This window comes from Lygodium microphyllum, unplaced genomic scaffold (assembly GCF_053477565.2).
Source record: "Lygodium microphyllum isolate KBCC unplaced genomic scaffold, Lygodium_microphyllum_v1.1.10 scaffold_40, whole genome shotgun sequence".
Taxonomy (NCBI): Eukaryota; Viridiplantae; Streptophyta; class Polypodiopsida; order Schizaeales; family Lygodiaceae; genus Lygodium; species Lygodium microphyllum.
In genome coordinates this window covers 1,106,876-1,127,397 of record NW_028229523.1, presented here as the reverse complement: position 1 = coordinate 1,127,397, position 20,522 = coordinate 1,106,876, and the positions used below count along the sequence as shown (strand labels likewise).

Genomic DNA, 20,522 nt, shown 5'->3' with positions numbered 1-20,522 from the left:
TAGCCACATATGAAGATCTTGTTTCACTTTCTTAGATATTGGGGCTGTTGGCATAACTGGACCATTCGGAATGCTTTTATTTTTGATTCCGCCTCTAATGTTCAGGGGCACATGGCCAGGCTTAAAGGTCTCTTACTATGGCAGATAGATCTTATTCGGCTCTCTAACTTCCTCCTTCGGGAGGACTTACTTTCTTGGCATATGGCAATTTCCGCTGCGTCTTTGCCATGACTTTTTGGAACTCTTGGGTTGTTTACTTCTTGTAGCAAGAGAGAGAGTTCTTGCACACGTCGCGTAGAGCCACCGTGTATCTTGTAATCATGTAAACTTGTACTTTTTTTCGTAATCAATACAATTACCTTATGAGAGAGAGAGAGAGAGAGAGAGAGAGAGAGAGAGAGAGAGAGAGAGAGAGAGAGAGAGAGAGAGAGAGAGAGAGAGAGAGAGAGAGAGAGAGAGAGAGAGAGAGAGAGAGAGAGAGAGAGAGAGAGAGAGAGAGACACAAAAATGGCGCCGACTGCATAGGGCAATTTCCTCTGCATCTTTGCCATGAAGTTGTAACTTGTAGCACTTAGAATCTCTTCACATGATGACGTAGACTGTCGTCATGTATCTTGTAATCAAGTAATCTTGTATTTTTTTCGTAATTAATACAATTACCTTTTACGAAAAAAAAAAGAGAGAGAGAGAGAGCGTCGCTAAGAAAGTCTGGTTATTTTTGTCGGCCGTTTGGCGAGGGGTGGTTGTTATCACACTGCGCCCCTTTGATTGGGTTTTGGGTCAGCCCAAATACCCTACTCCCGCACAGCCACATATGAAGCTCATGTATCACTTTCTTCGATACTGGGGCTGTTGGCATAACTGGACCATTCGGAATGCTTTTCTGTTTGACTCCGCCCATAATGTTCAGCGGCATATTGTGAGGCTTAAGGGCCTCTTGTATTGGCAGTTAGCTCTTCTCCATCGTTCTGATTTGCTCTCTACGGAGGAATTCCGTCCTTGGCATATGGCAATTTCCTCCGCATCCTTGCCATGAAATTGTAACTTGTAGTACTTAGCACCTCTTCGCATGATGACTTGCATTGTCGTCATGTATCTTGTAATCAAGTAATCTTGTATTTTTTTCGTAATTAATACAATTACCTTTTACGAAAAATGGCGCCGACTGCGTGCCCTGCGCTGCCGACTGGTTGACCGTCGCGACCTCTCTGTCGCCATTGCCATCGCCTGCGGGACCCTGTTCGTGGTTCGCCTGCGCCTGCGGGACCCTGTTCGCCATCGCCTGTGCCCCCGTTCGTTAGCGCCTGCGAAACCCTGCTCGCCGTTCGCGACCCTCTCACCTGTTCGCCCTCGCCACCGCCTGCGCCCCGTCGCCCTCGTTTGCAGGCCCCGCCGCCGTGTCTGCAGGCCCCGTCTGCAGGCCCCGCCCTCGTCTGCAGGCCCCGCCGCCTGCGCCCCGTCGCCCTCGTCTGCAGGCCCCGTCGCCCTCGGCTGCGTGTCAGAACTCCTGTCGCCCCTGCTTCGCAGCGAGTCTGTGGCTGACGGTTCAGCCCTGCCGTTGCCTGCCAGCCTTCTTCCTCGTACAGCTCAGCTTTTATTAGCTGTCTTTGCAGAGTACACCCCTGGACAGCGCATCTGTACAGACCAGCGCGCGAGAGAGAGAGAGCGGGAGAAAGACAGGGTCAGTCCTCCTTCAAGACCAAATTGTCATACGATGGCTGGTTTGGATCTGGATTTCATAGACCAAACAGTGGCAGCACTTGGCCCGGATTCTGATGCCGAGGAACCTGAGGACATGGTTCCGTGCAACGAAGAGATGCTCCCTGGTCCCGACATTCAGCCTGCGGGTAAACGTACCAAGCATACTCCGGAAGAGATAGGTGTTCCTCAGGATCGTTCCTATGCTCAGGTTGCTTCGGATCCTGCGGACTCCCAGGATGTTGACTGGGAGCATTTACTGGAATTTGCCAACACGTTGCTTGGCAATTACGTTCAACATAATCAGGAAGCCTTTTCCGACTCAGCGCCTGACGATGTTCTGGACGCCACCGTTGACCCAAAAACTGTCCTGCGCTCCTTTTCAGTATTTTATGATCGCGCTGTGATACTCTTCTTCACTGGTCGAATCCCGCTGCTTTCCCGTATTCGCCAGTGGCTGCACAGTCTGCTACAAGGGGAATGTGTTGAAGAGATTTTTGTTGGCTCCCGGGGGTTTTTTGAGGTTCTGTTAAAATCAGAGACGCATCGTGCTGCTCTCCTGTCTAAACTGCCTTTATTTTTTGAACGCCGGTTGGTTCATGTGGTTCCATGGCGCCCAATGGCAGATTTTCAGTGTCTGCTGCAACGTGAATGCCCTGTGTGGGTCGAAGTAGAAAATTGCCCGGCGGTTTATTGGCCACTGTTGAAGGATGCTATGGCCGCGGTGGGCACTGTTCTCATCCCTCCCAGTCTCCGGACAGTGAATTGCAACCGCTTGTGTATGCTATGGGACACTGCAAGAAAAAGGCCTGCTTGGTTGCGCCTCAACTGCTCGGGCATTCATCTGTTGCACTTTCGATTGAAATGGGGCAATTTTGTAGGGCATTGCTTTTCCTGTGGACAGTTGGGGCATTTTATGGCTGAATGCCCGGAACAGCAACATACCTCCGATGTTGGCCATGCTGCGCCGCCCATGGAAGATATGGTGTGTGATGCCCCGTCGCTGGATGCTATCCACCAGCCCCAAGTTCTGGTCAAAGGTAAACAACAGGTTTCGGGTCTGGATTCCCGCGCCACTGATTGGGTGGAAGTACGTGCAAAAAAAGGCAACAGGGTTGTCGCTGGCATGGAAAATACTGTGCCTACTCCCTCACAAGATTCCATGCGTACATATATGCGCAGGAAGGAAATGTTGTCTTTCGAGCGTGCTGCTCCTGCTATGGTTTCCTCTGCCCCCCGTTATCAGTCCGCCAGAAAAATGTATTCAGATCGTCCAAAGGGTCCCCCTGCTAAGCTGGCATTTGATAACAGAGGTAATGTCATTACCCTGTGGGACCGTCGTTACCCCCGTTTCAACCCCAAGCGAGCAGATATGCCGTCTACTTCCAAATCTGGTCCTCAGAACTCTTTTGCTGTGTTAGCGCATTTCTTGGACGAGGGAGTCCTGGATATTTTTGCTGACAAAGTCAAATCGAGGCAAGCTGTGCCTCGTACCTGATTTGGTTTTAACTACACATGAAAATAGCCACGTGGAATGTGCGAGGCATTTGTTCTCGCCACAAGCAACATGCCATGTGGACGGTATTGCATGAAAATCACTGGGATGTCCTGTGCGCTGTTGAGCACAAGAGTCACGGTGAAGCCGGAAAAGTAGTGGATTGCAATGGCTTTCGACTGTTCTATGCAGGGACACAGGCCATGCATTATTCCGGAGTGCTCATGATTGTACATGACAAATATCAGCCTATGCTTATTAAAAATGATGTTCATGGCCGCTTTTTGGTGATTGAAATTTTATTAGAAGGGGAAATCTTATGGTTACTTGGCCTCTATGCTCCGAATGATTCGTTATCTCGTCGGGAGCTTTGGCAGACTTTGCAGACCTCCTTGTCACTTGGCAGACGAGGCTTCTTCATGGGGGATTTTAATATGTGTGTGGATTCTTCCCAGTCCACATCGGAGCATTCGGTAATGGACGCGCCCGAAAGTCGTATGTGGCATGAGTTGGCTCTTGCTGTTCTCAAGCAAGATCTCTGGTCCTGGCTACACCCGTCTTCTACAGGGTTTACTTTCCATTCGGCTCAGTATGCAACAACATGGTCGCGACTGGATCGTATGTATATCATGCAGAATGATGATTTTCTTCCTGAGATGCTCGACATCAAAGTGTTGCAGCAATATGCTTTGTCAGACCATTTCCCTCTGCAGCTTGAGCTGCTTGCACAACCCATTGCACCTTTCAAGCGATTTCTGGACCGACTCCCTTTGCGCTTCAACTCATCTTACCTGAAGCATGCACTCTTTCAGGGCTATATGCAGCAATTGATTGACAGATTCGCCTTGGACGTCTCTTCCCAGTGCACTGCGTCTTTTGAAAGATTGCTCTCTAATGTGCAACGGGTCGCTCGGCAGTATGGGATTTATCATGCCTCTCTTTGTCGGCAGCGTCGCAAGGCAGCAGAGGATCTGCTGGCTTTGGTTCGTTCTCTGCTGGTCGACACTCCGGATGATGCATTTCTGCTTGCACTGGACATGCGGGTGGCTGATCTTATTAAAGCATTCCAGTTAAAATCATATCAGCAGGCCAAACTGCAACATCTGACGGAAACTTTGCAAGATAGTGCATGTCAGACCCATAAGTTCTTTCGAGCTCTCCATGCCTCTCCTGCTCGAGAAAATATGACCAGACTCGAGGATGCAGAAGGCCACCTTATCCTGGATCCGCAGACTATTGTGCATATGTGCAGGAATTATTTTCGTGACCTTCTCGGTTCCACCTCTCCACCTTCGGCCCAAATTACTCAGGCCCGTTCGGCTTTTTATGACCTGGTCCGCAATCAGCTTCCGCAGGACATGCTAACTACTATGGAGTCCGATATTTGTGAGGCAAAGGTTATGGACGTCTTGTTACACTTGCCTAAGGATAAAAGCCCGGGTTGGGATGGTCTCACTAATGAGTTCTTTGAAGCTTTTGCTACCCAACTGGTGAAACCTTTGCAGGCTTTATTCCAGCAGGTGTGGGAAACGGGGATCATGCCCTCCGCATGGAAAGAAGGCCTCATTAAGCTGCTTCCAAAAGCTCCTTCGCCATCTAAGTTGACACAGTGGCGCCCAATTTCTTTGATGGGTTCAATGTACAAAATCTTTTCCAAAGTAATGGCGAATTGGCTCCATAAGCATCTCCCCGCCATTGTGCACCCTCTACAGTATGGTTTTATTAAGGGCCGCAATATCTTACACAATGTATTGAATGCTCAACTGGCAATTGATTATGCCAGGCATTCCAATCAGGAGGTCGTACTGATTCAACTGGACCTGGAAAAGGCTTTTGACTATCTAGACTGGTCTTTCGTTGCTGAACTTATGTCTGCTATGGGCTTTGGTCCACGGATGTCTAGTCTCATATACACTATTAGCGCTGCAGCGTCTTCGCGGGTCATGCTGAATGGAGGTGTTACTAAGCCATTTGTCCTTGCCCGCTCTGTAAGACAAGGGTGCCCTTTGAGCCCTCTATTTTTTGCCCTTGCCACACATCCAGTTTATTCGATGTTATCTCATATGGCAGCCTCTTCTCAGTTGGCAGGACTGTCGCTTCCTACAGGTCAGCATTTCATTAGCCAATCCCTGGCGGATGATACTTTTATGATTTTGCGCGCGGACAGGGATAACCTTCGAAGAGCATTGGATGTTTGGGGCCTCTTTGGTCAGGCGTCCGGCCTTCGCATCAATGCCCTCAAATCAGCCCTTCTCAGCTGCACGGAGTCGGATTTGCCGTCCTTGGACTGGCAGGGTCTGGTTGTTCCTCGTGGCTCCATTGTCAGGCACCTTGGGTACCCTTTGGGCGTGGATGTTCCCCCAAAGCAGCTGCTGCAGTGGATTTCTCAGAAAATGGTGGCTAAGTTTATGTATTGGAAATCTCAAGCCTGGCCTTTCCATGTTCGTCTCAAAGTGGCCCAGACTATTATGTTGCCAATGCTCACATATTTCTTGCCATTGTTGCCCTGGACTACTACGACTCTGAATGCTCTTACTCAGTCTATTCGTTTCATGCTATGGAAGAAAGACTCATTGCATGCAGGTATTTCCTGGATCTCTTGGTCGCATGCGTGCACCCCCAAACGCATGGGTGGCGGAGCTATTTTAGATGCCCAAACTCACATGCAAGCACTCCGTTGGTCGCTTTTCCGCGCCATGTGCTCGGATCATCATCCATGGGTCGATATAGCCCGTTATTTTCTTGAGGGCCAGGGGCTTCAACATGGCAATACCCAGATCCGGAGTTCTTGGTGGCATGTTCTTAATGCTGATTCGCGGTTCTCCAGCTCTTCTTCATCGCTGCTTACTCATTTGGTGTGTTCCTGGAAACACGTCCTCCAGAAGGCTCAGTGGCATCCAGCGGAGGATCGCTTAGCTACTAACTCTTTTCAATTGGAGTTGCTGGCTGTTTCGCGTCTACTTGCATGGGAAAGTAAACAGGACCTCAGACCACAATTCAACCGGATGGCCCGCTTGGGTTTGTCTTCAGTGGTGGATGCCACCCTTGCAAGTCGCAATGTGCTTATATCTTTTCGTATAGCCAGGCGGCTTTTCCGGATCCCTCGTGGATACAGGCCTTTATGGGAACAGCTTTTGAGGGTGCTCCAGAGCAGACAACCCTTTCCTGCCCTTGCTTCGGATCATCCCTGGCAGGATTGGGACCTACAAGGCCGGCTGACCTTAAGCAAAGCTTCTGCGAACCAAGTGTATCATATTCTGATTAAAGATCATCAATGGCTCGTCACCAAAGTGAATGCTTTATGGGGATTACGTAAATCCCGGTCATGGTGGAGGGAAACTGTGATGGCGGGCTGGTTGAACAAGACACCCTTCAAATGTAAAGTTTTTCTTTGGAGAATGATGGTTGGTGGTCTTCCGCTTGCTTCGGCTCTCTCCAAGCGACGAATCTCCAATGGCCACTGTTTCTTTTGCACCACTGCTGTGGAATCCGCCCGCCACCGATTTATTTCTTGCCCCATCGCAAAGAAAGTCTGGTTATTTTTGTCGGCTGTTTGGCAAGGAGTGGTTGGTTCCACCTTGCGCCCCTTTGATTGGGTTTTCGGGCAGCCCAAATACCCCGCTCCTGCACAGCCACATATGAAGCTCGTGTATCATTTTCTTCGATATTGGGGCTGCTGGCATAACTGGACCATTCGGAATGCTTTTCTTTTTGACTCCGCCTATAATATTCAGCGGCATATTGCCAGGCTTAAGGGCCTCTTGTATTGGCAGTTGGATCTTCTCCGGCATTCTGATTTGCTCTCTAGGGAGGACTTACGTCCCTGGCATAGGGCAATTTCCTCTGCATCCTTGCCATGACGTTGTAACTTGTAGTACTTAGAATCTCTTCACATGATGACTTAGATTGTCGTCATGTATCTTGTAATCAAGTAATCATGTACTTTTTTCGTAATTAATACAATTACCTTTTACGAAAAAGAAAAAGAAAAAAAGAGAGAGAGAGAGAGAGAGAGAGAGAGAGAGAGAGAGAGAGAGAGAGAGAGAGAGAGACTTTTCTTTTATTTCTTTTTTTTTTTGTTTTTGCCCTGCTTCTTGGTGCAGTCGCTGAAGAAGCTGCTGTCTCGTCGCAGGCCAAGGTGCATCGCAGGCCGTAAAGGGGGCGAGGCTTCTCTCACTCTGTCTCTCGGTCGTTCTCTGCATCGATCCCTGCTGTCTGTGGAGAAGAGCGTGAGGGTGAGGAAAAGCAGAGGCAGAGTGTGTGAGTGTGAGGAAAGGGAGAGGAGTGGGAGACGTCTACTGTACAGACTCTCAAGCGGTTTGCAGTTGACTTCGCACTCGCAGAAACGATGGGTGACACTCGCCTGGAGCTCGGCAACCGTAAACTTGTGGTGCTCGGCCTTCCTTGGGATGTCGATACCAGTGGTCTCAGGCAGTATATGAGCAAGTTTGGGGCCCTCGATGATGTTGTCGTTATGAAGGAGAGACGAACTGGCAGATCTCGTGGTTTTGGCTATGCCACATTTTCCACAGCAGAAAGTGCAGAGAAAGCTTTGTCCTCTGAGCATGTGTTGAATGGAAGATTGTTGGAGATTAAAGTTGCAACACTTAAGGAGGAGATGAAGCCTGCTTCGAAAAAGATAACTAGAATATTTGTTGCAAGGATTCCCTCAAAAGTGTCGGATGAAGAATTCAAGGAATACTTTGAGGCTTTTGGAACAATAACAGACATTTACATGCCTAAGGATCAAGGTGCAAAATCACATCGAGGCATAGGATTTATTACTTTTGAGAACCCAGAGTCTGTGGCCAAGGTTATGGCTAAAACTCATGAGCTTGGAGGGTCTACTGTGGCAGTAGATGAAGCTACTCCAAAGAGTGAAGGCGGTAAAACAACTGGGAAAAATGATTATCATGGGAATTTCTCTGATAGAGATTTCCATGGTGCTTATGGAGCGTACAGTCCTTATGTAGCTGCTGGTATGAGTGGCTCCAGGTATGGAGGAGGTTACAGCATGTCCCCATATGGAGCATATGATTATTCAGTATCTGGATATGGCAGCAACTATGGGTCTGGCAGTATAGGGAGTGGTTATGGATTGAGCAGTTGGGCTGGTCCCTCCCCTAGCAGTTCTGGCCTTGGTGGTGGCATTAATCAGTCTTCTGGGTATGGTTCTGGTGGTCTGCATGGTCCATCAGGAGGTGGACAGGGAAAGATTTTTGTTGGGAAGCTTCCGTCAGAAGTTACAACTGAAGACATGCGGCGATATTTTGGAAATTTTGGACGCATCTTGGATGTGTATCTACCTAAAGATGCAAAGAGGAAAGGCGGTCATCGGGGTTTTGCTTTTGTAACATTTTCTGATGAAGGTCCAGCTGAGCGTGTCTCTCGGCGGTCCCATGAGCTCCTTGGTCATCAGATAATTGTAGAGCGGGCAACGCCTGCGGATGAGGCTGGGCTTATGGATGGATACTCAGGGGGGATGTTTCGTGGAGTCTCTGCTTCCGAGTATCCTGGCAGCAGCTACAAAAGCAGCCTTGATTACTTGAATCCGTGGCAAGGTGCCTTCAGTGGCAGTGTGGGCCCAGTCATGGGTGGTGATAGAGCCTCAAGAATGGATCTTCGCTACAGGCCTTACTGAGCTTGCCCCATATGGAGGCCATGTATTCTTTATGATCTCAAGCTAAGACACAAGGGAACAAGTTGGTTTGAGATAATTGGATGAATCTCTTGCTTTTGTGGGAATAGGTCAACCTAAGTATCAAATTACCTCTTCAAAAAAAGAGAGAGAGAGAGAGAGGGCTGAGGGTGGGGAAGGGAGAGAGAGAGGAAGGGAGAGTGTGTGAGAGAAAAGAGAGTGAGGCGTCGTGCCGCCCTGCCATCGCATGATCCGGTGCGCCCTCCTGTTGTCCTCGTCTGCGTCGTCGCCACCTGACGCCCTGCCAGACGTCACCCCCTGTTCGCGCCAGCCCAGTCGTCGCCTCTGTTCGTCGGTAGGTCGCGTTTGGCCACCGCCGTTGAGGGCTGCATCGACGCCTGTTGCTGACTGTCGCGCCTGCTCCCGGAGCTGTCCAGACGCCCTGTTTCTGCCGCCCTATCCACGGTAGCCTACCCCTGACGCCGAGAGTCAGCGGATCCGCCGTGTTTTTTCTCCTGCCTGTCTCGCTGAATCGTCTGCAGCCGCCCTGTCAACTCCACCTCTGCCGCGGTTCGAGGCGCCGCCTGCGTGTGCTCCTCCTTTCGTGCAGAGGCGCCCAGCTCCTGTGAAACCCTAAACCTGACCTTCTTCAGAGAGGTAGCGTCCGGGATCGCGTGCCCTCTGCTCTGTACGCAGAGAGAGAGAGAGAGAGAGAGAGAGCGAGTGTCGGTCAGTCCTTCTGTGAGATCAGTTCGTCATACACGATGGCTGGTTTGGATCTGGATTTCCTAGACCAAACGGTGGCAGCACTTGGCCCGGACTCTGATGCTGAGGAACCCGAGGATATGGTTCCGTGCACTGAAGAATTGCCCCCGGGTCCTGACATCCAGCCTGCGGGCAAACGTGTTGGAATTTGCCAACACTCTGCTTGGTGAATATGTTCAACATAACCAGGAAGCCTTCTCTGCCTCTGCTCTAGACGATGTTCTGGAAGCTACCGTTGAGCCAAAAACTGTCCTACGCTCCTTTTCGGTATTTTATGATCGCGCGGTGATACTCTTCTTCACTGGTCGCATCCCGCTGCTTTCCCATATTCGCCAATGGCTGCAGAGTCTGCTACAAGGAGAATGTGTTGAAGAGATTTTTGTTGGATCCCGGGGTTTTTTTGAGGTCCTCTTGAAAACAGAGACGCACCGTGCTGCTCTTCTGTCTAAACTGCCTTTGTTTTTTGATCGTCGGTTGGTTCATGTGGTTCCATGGCGCCCGATGGCAGATTTCCAGCGCCTCCTGCAACGTGAATGCGCTGTGTGGGTAGAAGTGGAAAATTGTCCGGCTGTTTATTGGCCGCTATTAAAGGATGCTATGGCCGCTGTGGGCACGGTTCTGGTCCCTCCCAGTCTCAGGGCTATGAATCGCAACCGCTTGTGCATGTTATGGGATACTGCACGGAAACGGCCTGCATGGTTACGCCTCAATTGCTCTGGCATGCATCCGTTACACTTTCGTTTGAAATGGGGCAATTTTGCTGGCCATTGCTTTTCCTGTGGACAGTTGGGGCACTTTATGGCTGAATGCCCCGAGCAACAACACGTTTCAGATGCAGCTCATGTTGCTCCGCCCATGGAAGATATGGTGTGTGATGCTCCGTCGCTGGATCCTACCCACCCGCCCCAAGTTCTGGCCAAAGGTAAACAACAGGTTTCGGGTCTGGATTCCCGTGCTACTGATTGGGTTGAAGTACGTGCCAAAAAAGGCAACAGGATTGGTGCTGGCATGGAGAGTATTGGGCCTACTACCTCACACGATTCCATGCGAACATATATGCGCAGGAAGGAAATGATGTCGTCTGAGCGCTCTGCTCCTGCTATGGTCTCTCCAGCTCCCCGTCATCAGCCCGCCAGGAAAATGTATTCGGATCGTCTCAAGGGTCCACCTGCACAGCTGGCTTTTGATACCAGAGGCAACGTCATTACTCCGTGGGACCGTCGTTACCCACGTTCCAACCCCAAGCAAGCCGATATGCCGTCAACTTCCAAATCTGGTCCTCAGAACTCGTTTGCGGTGTTGGCAGATTTCTTGGATGAGGGAGTCCTGGACATTCTCGCCGACAAAGTCAAATCGAGGCAAGCTGTGCCTCGTACCTGATTGTGTTTTGTATACACATGAAAATAGCCACGTGGAATGTGCGAGGAATTTGTTCTCGTCACAAGCAACATGCCATGTGGACTGCATTGTATGAGAATCAGTGGGATGTCCTGTGTGCTGTTGAGCACAAGAGTCACAGTGACGCCGGTAAAGTTGTGGATTGCCATGGCTTTCGTTTGTTCTATGCAGAAACACAGGCCATGCATTATTCGGGTGTGCTCATGATTGTACATGCCAAATATCAGCCTGTTCTTATTAAAAATGATGTTCATGGCCGCTTTTTGGTGGTTGAAATCTTATTCGAAGGGGAAATCCTATGGTTACTTGGCCTCTATGCTCCGAATGATTCGTTATCTCGCCGGGAGCTTTGGCAGACTTTGCAGACTTCCTTGTCACTTGGCAGACGCGGCTTCTTCATGGGGGATTTCAATATGTGTGTTGATTCTTCCCAGTCTACATCGGAGCACTCGGTCATGGATGCGCCGGAAAGTCGTATGTGGCACGACTTGGCTCTTGCTGTTCTTAAGCAAGATCTTTGGTCCTGGCTACACCCGTCTTCTCCAGGCTTTACTTTCCATTCGGCCCAGTATGCCACAACATGGTCGCGGTTGGACCGCATATATATCATGCAGAATGATGATTTTCTGCCTGAGATGCTCGAAATAAAAGTGTTGCAGCAATATGTCTTGTCAGACCATTTCCCTCTGCAGTTCGAGTTGCTTGCACAACCCATTGCCCCCTTCAAGCAATTTCTGGAGAGACTCCCTTTGCGTTTCAACTCCTCCTACTTAAAGCATACAATTTTTCAGGGCTATATGCAGCAATTGCTTGACAGATTCTCCTTGGACTTTTCCTCTCAGGGCACTGCGTCATTTGACCGATTGCTCTCTAATGTGCTGCGGGTTGCTTGGCAATATGGGATCTATCATGCCTCTCTTTGTCGGCGCCGTCGACAGGCAGCGGAGGACCTGCTGCTCTTGGTTCGCTCCCTGCTGATGGACACTCCGGATGATGCATTTCTGCTTGCACTGGCCTTGCGGGTGGCCGATCTTGTTAAAGAATTCCAGTTAAAATCGTATCAGCAGGCCAAATTGCAACATCTAACAGAGACTTTGCAAGATAGTGCATGTCAGACCCATAAGTTCTTTCGAGCTCTCCATGCCTCTCCTGCTCGAGAGAATTTGACCAGACTCGAGGATGCACAAGGCCACCTTATCCTGGATCCACAGACTATTGTGCATATGTGCAGGAATTATTTCCGTGACCTTCTCGGTTCCACTTCTCCTCCTTCAGCCCAAATTACTCAGGCCCGTTCGGTCTTTTATGACCTGGTCCGCAATCAGGTACCGCAAGACATGCAAGCTACTCTGAAGTCAGATATTGGTGAAGCAGAGGTTATGGATGTCTTGTTACACTTGCCCAAAGATAAAAGTCCGGGTTGGGATGGTCTCACCAATGAGTTCTTTGAAGCTTTCGCTACCCTACTGGCGAAACCATTGCAGGCTCTGTTTCAGCAGGTGTGGGAAACGGGGATCATGCCTCCCTCATGGAAACAAGGACTTATTAAACTACTTCCAAAAGTTCCTTCGCCATCTAAGTTGACACACTGGCGCCGCATTTCTTTGATGGGTTCCATGTACAAAATCTTTTCCAAAGTAATGGCGAATCGGCTCCATAAGCATCTCCCTGCCCTTGTGCACCCTCTCCAGTACGGTTTCATTAAGGGCCGAAATATTCTACACAATGTTTTGAATGCCCAATTGGCCATTGATTATGCCCGGCATTCTAATCAGGAGGTGGTGTTGATTCAACTGGACCTGGAAAAGGCTTTTGACTATCTGGACTGGTCTTTTGTTGCTGACCTTATGTCCGCTATGGGCTTTGGTGCTCGGATGTCTCGTCTGATCTACACCATTCGTGCTGCGGCGTCTTCGCGAGTCATGCTGAACGGAGGTGTTACTGAGCCATTTGTCCTTGCCCGTTCTGTCAGACAGGGGTGCCCTTTGAGCCCTTTATTCTTTGCCCTTGCGACACATCCAGTTCTTTCCATGTTATCACATATGGCCGCCTCTACCCTGTTGGCCGGACTGTCGCTTCCTATAGGACAACATTTCATTAGCCAATCCCTGGCGGATGATACTTTTATGATTTTGCGTGCGGACAAGGATAACCTTCGAAAAGCATTGGATGTTTGGGGTCTCTTTGGCCAGGCATCAGGCCTTCGTATCAATCCGCTCAAATCAGCCATTCTAAGCTGCACGGAGTCGGATTTGCAGTCCTTGGACTGGCAGGGTCTGGTTGTTCCTCGAGGTTCCATTGTCAGGCATCTTGGATACCCATTGGGTGTTGATGTTCCCCCAAAGCAGCTTCTGCAGTGGATTTCTCAGAAGATGGTGGCCAAGTTTATGTACTGGAAGTCTCAGGCCTGGCCTTTTCATGTTCGCCTCAAAGTAGCCCAGATAATTATGTTGCCAATGATCACATATTTCTTGCCATTGTTGCCCTGGACTCCTACAACTCTGAATGCTCTCACTCAGTCTATTCGCTTCATGCTCTGGAAGAAGGACTCATTGCATGCAGGTATTTCCTGGATCTCATGGTCGCATGCGTGCACCCCCAAAAGCATGGGTGGCGGAGCTATTTTAGATGCCCAAACTCACATGCAGGCACTCCGTTGGTCCCTTTTCCGCGCCATGTGCTCGGATGATCATCATCCGTGGGTCGCTATCGCCCGTTCTTTCCTTGAGGGTCATGGGCTTCGGCATGGCAATACCCGACTCCGGAGTTCTTGGTGGCACGTTCTTAATGCGGATTCGCGGTTTTCCAGTTCTTCTTCATCGCTGCTTACTCATTTGGTGTGTTCCTGGAAACACCTCCTTCGAAAGGCTCAGTGGCACCCAACGGAGGATCGCCTGGCTACTAACTCTTTTCAATTGGAATTATTGGCAGTCTCGCATCTACTTTCGTGGGAAGGTAAACATGAGCTTAGACCACAATTCAACCGGATGGCACGTTTGGGCTTGTCTTCAGTTGCGGATGCCACCCTTGCCAGTCGCAATGTGCTTATCTCGTTTCGTACTGCTAGGAGGATTTTCCGGATCCCTCGTGGATATAGGCCTTTATGGGAACAGCTCGTGACGGTGCTCCAGAGCAGACAACCCTTTCCTGCTCTTGCTTTGGATTATCCCTGGCAGGATTGGGACCTACAAGGCCGGCTGCCTTTGAGCAAAGCTTCTGCTAATCAAGTGTATCATCTCCTGATTAAAGATAATCAATGGCTAGTTACTAAAGCGAATGCTTTATGGGGATTGCGTAAATCCCGCTCGTGGTGGAGGGTCACTGTGATGGAGGGCTGGGTCAACAAGACACCCTTTAAATACAAAGTCTTTCTTTGGAGAGTGATAATTGGGGGTCTTCCGCTTGCTTCGGCTCTTTCCAAGCGACGAATCTCCAATGGCACCTGTTTCTTTTGCACCACTACTATGGAATCCGCCCGCCACCGATTTATTTCCTGCCCCGTCGCTAAGAAAGTCTGGTTATTTTTGTCGGCCGTTTGGCGAGGGGTGGTTGGTATCACACTGCGCCCCTTTGATTGGGTTTTGGGCCAGCCCAAATACCCTACTCCCGCACAGCCACATATGAAGCTCATGTATCACTTTCTTCGATACTGGGGCTGTTGGTATAACTGGACCATTCGGAATGCTTTTCTGTTTGACTCCGCCCATAATGTTCAGCGGCATATTGTGAGGCTTAAGGGCCTCTTGTATTGGCAGTTAGCTCTTCTCCATCGTTCTGATTTGCTCTCTACGGAGGACTTCCGTCCTTGGCATATGGCAATTTCCTCCGCATCCTTGCCATGAAATTGTAACTTGTAGTACTTAGCACCTCTTCGCATGATGACTTGCATTGTCGTCATGTATCTTGTAATCAAGTAATCTTGTATTTTTTTCGTAATTAATACAATTACCTTTTACGAAAAAAAAAGAGAGAGAGAGAGAGTGTGGCAGCACTTGGCCCGGATTCTGATGCTGAGGATCCTGAGGATATGGTTCCGTGCAACGAAGAGATGCCCCCTGGTCCCGACATCCAGCCTGCGGGTAAACGTACCAAGCATACTTCGGAAGAGATAGGTGTTCATCAGGATCGTTCCTATGCTCAGGTTGCTTCGGATTCTGTGGACTCTCAGGATGTTGACTGGGAGCATTTGCTGGAATTTGCCAACACTTTGCTTGGTGATTATGTTCAACATAATCAGGAAGTCTTTTCTGACTCTGCACCTGACGATGTTCTGGAAGCCACCGTGGACCCAAAAACTGTCCTACGCTCCTTTTCGGTGTTTTATGATCGCGCTGTGATACTCTTCTTCACTGGTCGAATCCCGCTGCTTTCCCGTATTCGCCAGTGGCTGCACAGTCTGCTACAAGGGGAATGTGCTGAAGAGATTTTTGTTGGCTCCCGAGGTTTTTTTGAGGTCTTTTGAAATCGGAGACGCACCGTGCTGCTCTCCTGTCTAAACTGCCTTTGTTTTTTGATCTCCGGTTTTTTCATGTGGTTCCATAGCGCCCAATGGCAGATTTTCAGCGTCTGCTGCAACGTGAATGCCCTGTGTGGGTCGAAGTGGAAAATTGTCCGGCTGTTTATTGGCCACTATTGAAGGATGCTATGGCCGCTGTGGGCACTGTTCTGGTCCCTCCCAGTCTCAGGGCTGTGAATCGGAACCGCTTGTGTATGTTATGGGACACTGCAAGAAAAAGGCCTGCTTGGTTACGCCTCAATTGCTTTGGCATGCATCCGTTACACTTTCGTTTGAAATGGGGCAATTTTGCAGGGCATTGCTTTTCCTGTGGACAGTTGGGGCATTTTATGGCCGAATGTCCGGAACAGCAACACACTTCAGATGTTGGCCATGTTGCGCCGCCCATGGAAGATATGGTGTGTGATGCCCCGTTGCTGGATACTATCCACCAGCCCCAAGTTCTGGCCAAAGGTAAACAACAGGTTTCGGGTTTGGATTCCCGTGCCACTGATTGGGTTGAAGTACGTGCAAAAAAAGGCAACAGGGTTGTTGCTGGCATGGAGAATACTGTGCCTACTACCTCACAAGATTCCATGCGTACATATATGCGCAGGAAGGAAATGTTGTCTTCCGAGCGCTCTGCTCCTGCTATGGTTTCCTCTGCCCCCCGTCATCAGCCCGCCAGGAAAATGTATTCGGATCGTCCAAAGGGTCCCCCTGCTAAGCTGGCATTTGATACCAGAGGTAACGTCATTACCCCATGGGACCGTCGTTATCCCCGTTCCAACCCCAAGCCAGCAGATATGCCGTCTACTTCCAAATCTGGTCCTCAGAACTCTTTTGCGGCGTTGGTGGATTTCTTGGACGAGGGAGTCTTGGACATTCTCGCCGACAAAGTCAAATCGAGGCAAGCTGTGCCTCGTACCTGATTTTGTTTTAAATACACATGAAAATAGCCACGTGGAATGTGCGAGGAATTTGTTCTCGACACAAGCAACATGCCATGTGGACTGTATTGTATGAAAATTAGTGGGATGTCCTGTGCGTTGTTGAGCACAAGAAGCCGGAAAAGTGGTGGATTGCCATGGCTTTCGATTGTTTTATGCAGGGACACAGGCCATGCATTATTCGGGTGTGCTCATGATTGTACATGACAAATATCAGCCTGTTCTTATTAAAAATGATGTTCATGGCCGCTTTTTGGTGATTGAAATTTTATTCGAAGGGGAAATCTTATGGTTACTTGGCCTCTATGCTCCGAATGATTCGTTATCTCGTCGGGAGCTTTGGCAGACTTTGCAGACCTCCTTGTCACTTGGCAGACGGGGCTTCTTCATGGGGGATTTCAATATGTGTGTTGATTCTTCCCAGTCCACATTGGAGCATTCGGTAATGGATGCGTCGGAAAGTCGTATGTGGCTTGAGTTGGCTCTTGCTGTTCTTAAGCAAGATCTCTGGTCCTGGCTACACCCGTCTTCTACAGGGTTTACTTTCCATTCTGCCCAGTATGCAACAACATGGTCGCGATTGGACCGTATATATATCATGCAGAATGATGATTTTCTTCTCGAGATGCTCGAAATAAAAGTGTTGCAGCAATATGCCTTGTCGGACCATTTCCCTCTGCAGCTCGAGCTGCTCGCACAACCCATTGCACCTTTCAAGCAATTTCTGGAGAGACTCCCTTTGCGTTTCAACTCGTCTTACTTGAAGCATGCAATCTTTCAGGGCTATATGCAGCAATTGATTGACAGATTCTTCTTGGACTTCTCTTCTCAGGGCACTGTGTCATTTGAAAGATTGCTCTCTAATGTGCAGCGGGTTGCTCGGCAATATGGGATCTATCATGCCTCTATTTGTCGGCAGCGTCGCCAGGCAGCAGAGGACCTGCTGGTTTTGGTTCGTTCTCTGCTGGTGGACACTCCGGATGATGCATTTCTGCTCGCACTGGCCATGCGGGTGGCTGATCTTATTAAAGAATTCCAATTGAAATCATATCAGCAGGCCAAACTGCAACACCTGACGGAGACTTTGCAAGATAGTGCATGTCAGATCCATAAGTTCTTTCGAGCTCTCCATGCCTCTCCTGCTCGAGAGAATATGACCAGACTCGAGGATGCAGAAGGCCACCTTATCCTGGATCCGCAGACTATTGTGCATATGTGCAGGAATTATTTCCGTGACCTTCTCGGTTCCACTTCTGCACCTTCAGCCCAAATTACTTAGGCCCGTTCGGTTTTTTATGACCTGGTCTGCAATCAGCTTCCGCAGGACATGCAAGCTACTATGGAGTCAGATATTTGTGAGGCAGAGGTTATGGACGTCTTGTTACACTTGCCCAAGGATAAAAGTCCGGGTTGGGATGGTCTCACCAATGAGGTCTTTGAAGCTTTTGCTACCCAACTAGCGAAACCATTGCAGGCTTTGTTTCAGCAGGTGTGGGAAACGGGGATCATGCCTTCCTCATGGAAAGAAGGCCTTATTAAACTGCTTCCAAAAGTTCCTTCGCCATCTAAGTTGACACAATGGCGCCCAATTTCTTTGATGGGTTCAATGTACAAAATCTTTTCCAAAGTAATGGCGAATCGGCTCCATAAGCATCTCCCGGCCATTGTGCACCCTCTACAGTATGGTTTCATTAAGGGCTGAAATATTCTGCACAATGTATTGAATGCTCAACTGGCAATTGATTATGCAAGGCATTCTAATCAGGAGGTAGTACTGATTCAACTGGACCTGGAAAATGCTTTTGACTATCTGGACTGGTCTTTCGTTGCTGAACTTATGTCTGCTATGGGCTTTGGTGCTCGGATGTCTCGTCTAATATACACCATTAGCGCTGCAGCGTCTTCGCGAGTCATGCTGAACGGAGGTGTTACTGAGCCATTTGTCCTTGCCCGCTCTGTCAGACAAGGGTGCCCTTTGAGCCCTCTATTCTTTGCCCTTGCGACACATCCAGTTCTTTCGATGTTATCTCATATGGCAGCCTCTTCTCAGTTGGCCGGACTGTCGCTTCCTACAGGACAGCACTTCATTAGCCAATCCCTGGCGGATGATACTTTTATGATTTTGCGTGCGGACAAGGATAACCTTCGAAGAGCATTGGATGTTTGGGGCCTCTTTGGTCAGGCGTCTCCGGCCTTCGTATCAGTGCGCTCAAATCAGCCATTCTCAGCTGCACGGAGTCGGATTTGCAGTCCTTGGACTGGCAGGGTCTGGTTGTTCCTCGTGGCTCCATTGTCAGGCACCTTGGGTACCCTTTGGGTGTTGATGTTCCCCCACAGCAGCTTCTGCAGTGGATTTCTCAGAAAATGGTGGCTAAGTTTATATATTGGAAATCTCAAGCCTGGCCCTTCCATGTTCGCCTCAAAGTAGCCCAGACAATTATGTTGCCAATGCTCACATATTTCTTGCCATTGTTGCCCTGGACTACTACGACTCTGAATGCTCTTACTCAGTCTATTCGTTTCATGCTATGGAAGAAGGAATCATTGCATGCAGGTATTTCCTGGATCTCTTGGTCGCATGCGTGCACCCCCAAACGCATGGGTGGCGGAGCTATTTTAGATGCCCAAACTCACATGCAGGCACTCCGTTGGTCTCTTTTCCGCGCCATGTGCTCGGATCATCATCCATGGGTCGATATAGCCCGTTATTTCCTTGAGGGCCATGGCCTCTGCATGGCAATACCCAAATCCGGAGTTCTTGGTGGCATGTTCTTAATGCTGATTCACGGTTCTCCAGTTCTTCTTCGTCGCTGCTTACTCATTTGGTATGTTCCTGGAAACAGGTCCTCCAGAAGGCTCAGTGGCATCTAGCGGAGGATCGCTTGGCTACTAACTCTTTTCAATTGGAATTGCTGGCAGTCTCGTGTTTACTTGCATGGGAAGGTAAACATAAGCTTAGACCACAATTCAACCGGATGGCCCGTTTGGGCTTGTCTTCAGTTGCGGATGCCACCCTTGCCAGTCGCAATGTGCTTATATCTTTTCGTACAGCTAGGAGGCTTTTCAGGATCCCTCGTGGATATAGGCCTTTATGGGAACAGCTTTTGAGGGTGCTCCAGAGCAGACAACCCTTTCCTGCCCTTGCTTCGGATCATCCCTGGTAGGATTGGGACCTACAAGGCCGGCTAACTTTAAGCAAAGCTTCTGCTAACCAAGTGTATCATATTCTGATTAAAGATCATCAATGGCTGGTTACCAAAGCGAATGCTTTATGGGGATTACGTAAATCCCGGTCATGGTGGAGGGCAACTGTGATGGAGGGCTGGTTGAACAAGACACCCTTCAAATGTAAAGTCTTTCTTTGGAGAGTGATGATTGGTGGTTTTCCGCTTGCTTCGGCTCTTTCCAAGCGACGAATCTCCAATGGCAAATGTTTCTTTTGCACCACTGCTGTGGAATCCGCCCGCCACCGATTTATTTCTTGCCCCATCGCAAAGAAAGTCTGGTTATTTTTGTCGGCTGTTTGGCAAGGAGTGGTTGGTTTCACCCTGCGCCCCTTTGATTGGGTTTTCGGGCAGCCCAAATACCCCACTCCGGCACAGCCACATATGAAGCTCATGTATCATTTTCTTCGATATTGGGGCTGTTGGCATAACTGGACCATTCGGAATGCTTTTCTTTTTGACTCCGCCTATAATGTTCAGCGGCATATTGCGAGGCTTAAGGGCCTCTTGTATTGGCAGTTGGATCTTCTCCAGCATTCTGATTTGCTCTCTAGGGAGGACTTACGTCCCTGGCATAGGGCAATTTCCTTTGCATCTTTGCCATGACGTTGTAACTTGTAGTACTTAGAACCTCTTCACATGATGGCTTAGATTGTCGTCATGTATCTTGTAATCAGTAATCCTGTACTTTTTTTCATAATTAATACAATTACCTTTTACGAAAAAAAAGAGAAAGAGAGAGAGAGAGAGTCGCAATGGTGCCGCTGGTGCGTCTCGTCCTGTCGTCGCCTAGACCTGTGCGCTTGAAGACTGCCGCTTGAAGACCCGCCTGACGACTGCCTGCGCGTTTGACTGCCGC

The 20,522-nt window shown here is 49.3% G+C and overlaps 3 protein-coding genes across 4 annotated transcripts in view; all 3 read left to right on the top strand.

Moving 5' to 3' along the window:
* Nucleotides 1-20,522, top strand: part of LOC148009099 (uncharacterized) — a 240,525-nt gene that overhangs the window by 60,960 nt on the left and 159,043 nt on the right. The window lies entirely within an intron of this gene.
* Nucleotides 363-7,303, top strand: LOC148009103 (uncharacterized). Its single transcript, XM_087673812.1, has 4 exons — nucleotides 363-512; nucleotides 680-694; nucleotides 1,649-1,681; nucleotides 7,175-7,303. Exons 1-4 carry the CDS (start codon nucleotides 363-365, stop codon nucleotides 7,301-7,303), a joined length of 327 nt encoding a protein of 108 aa, XP_087529938.1.
* Nucleotides 7,286-8,957, top strand: LOC148009102 (heterogeneous nuclear ribonucleoprotein 1-like). Its single transcript, XM_087673825.1, has one exon. It carries the CDS (start codon nucleotides 7,542-7,544, stop codon nucleotides 8,832-8,834), a length of 1,293 nt encoding a protein of 430 aa, XP_087529951.1. The 5' UTR covers nucleotides 7,286-7,541; the 3' UTR covers nucleotides 8,835-8,957.

Bases quoted from the DNA above. Each gene is read 5' to 3' on its own strand.
- LOC148009103 (XM_087673812.1), top strand. From the start codon at position 363: ATGAGAGAGAGAGAGAGAGAGAGAGAGAGAGAGAGAGAGAGAGAGAGA. The intron at 1,682-7,174 runs GTCAGTCCTCCT...TTTACGAAAAAG, and splicing joins GAGAGCGGGAGAAAGACAGG to AAAAAGAAAAAAAGAGAGAG.
- LOC148009102 (XM_087673825.1), top strand. From the start codon at position 7,542: ATGGGTGACACTCGCCTGGAGCTCGGCAACCGTAAACTTGTGGTGCTC.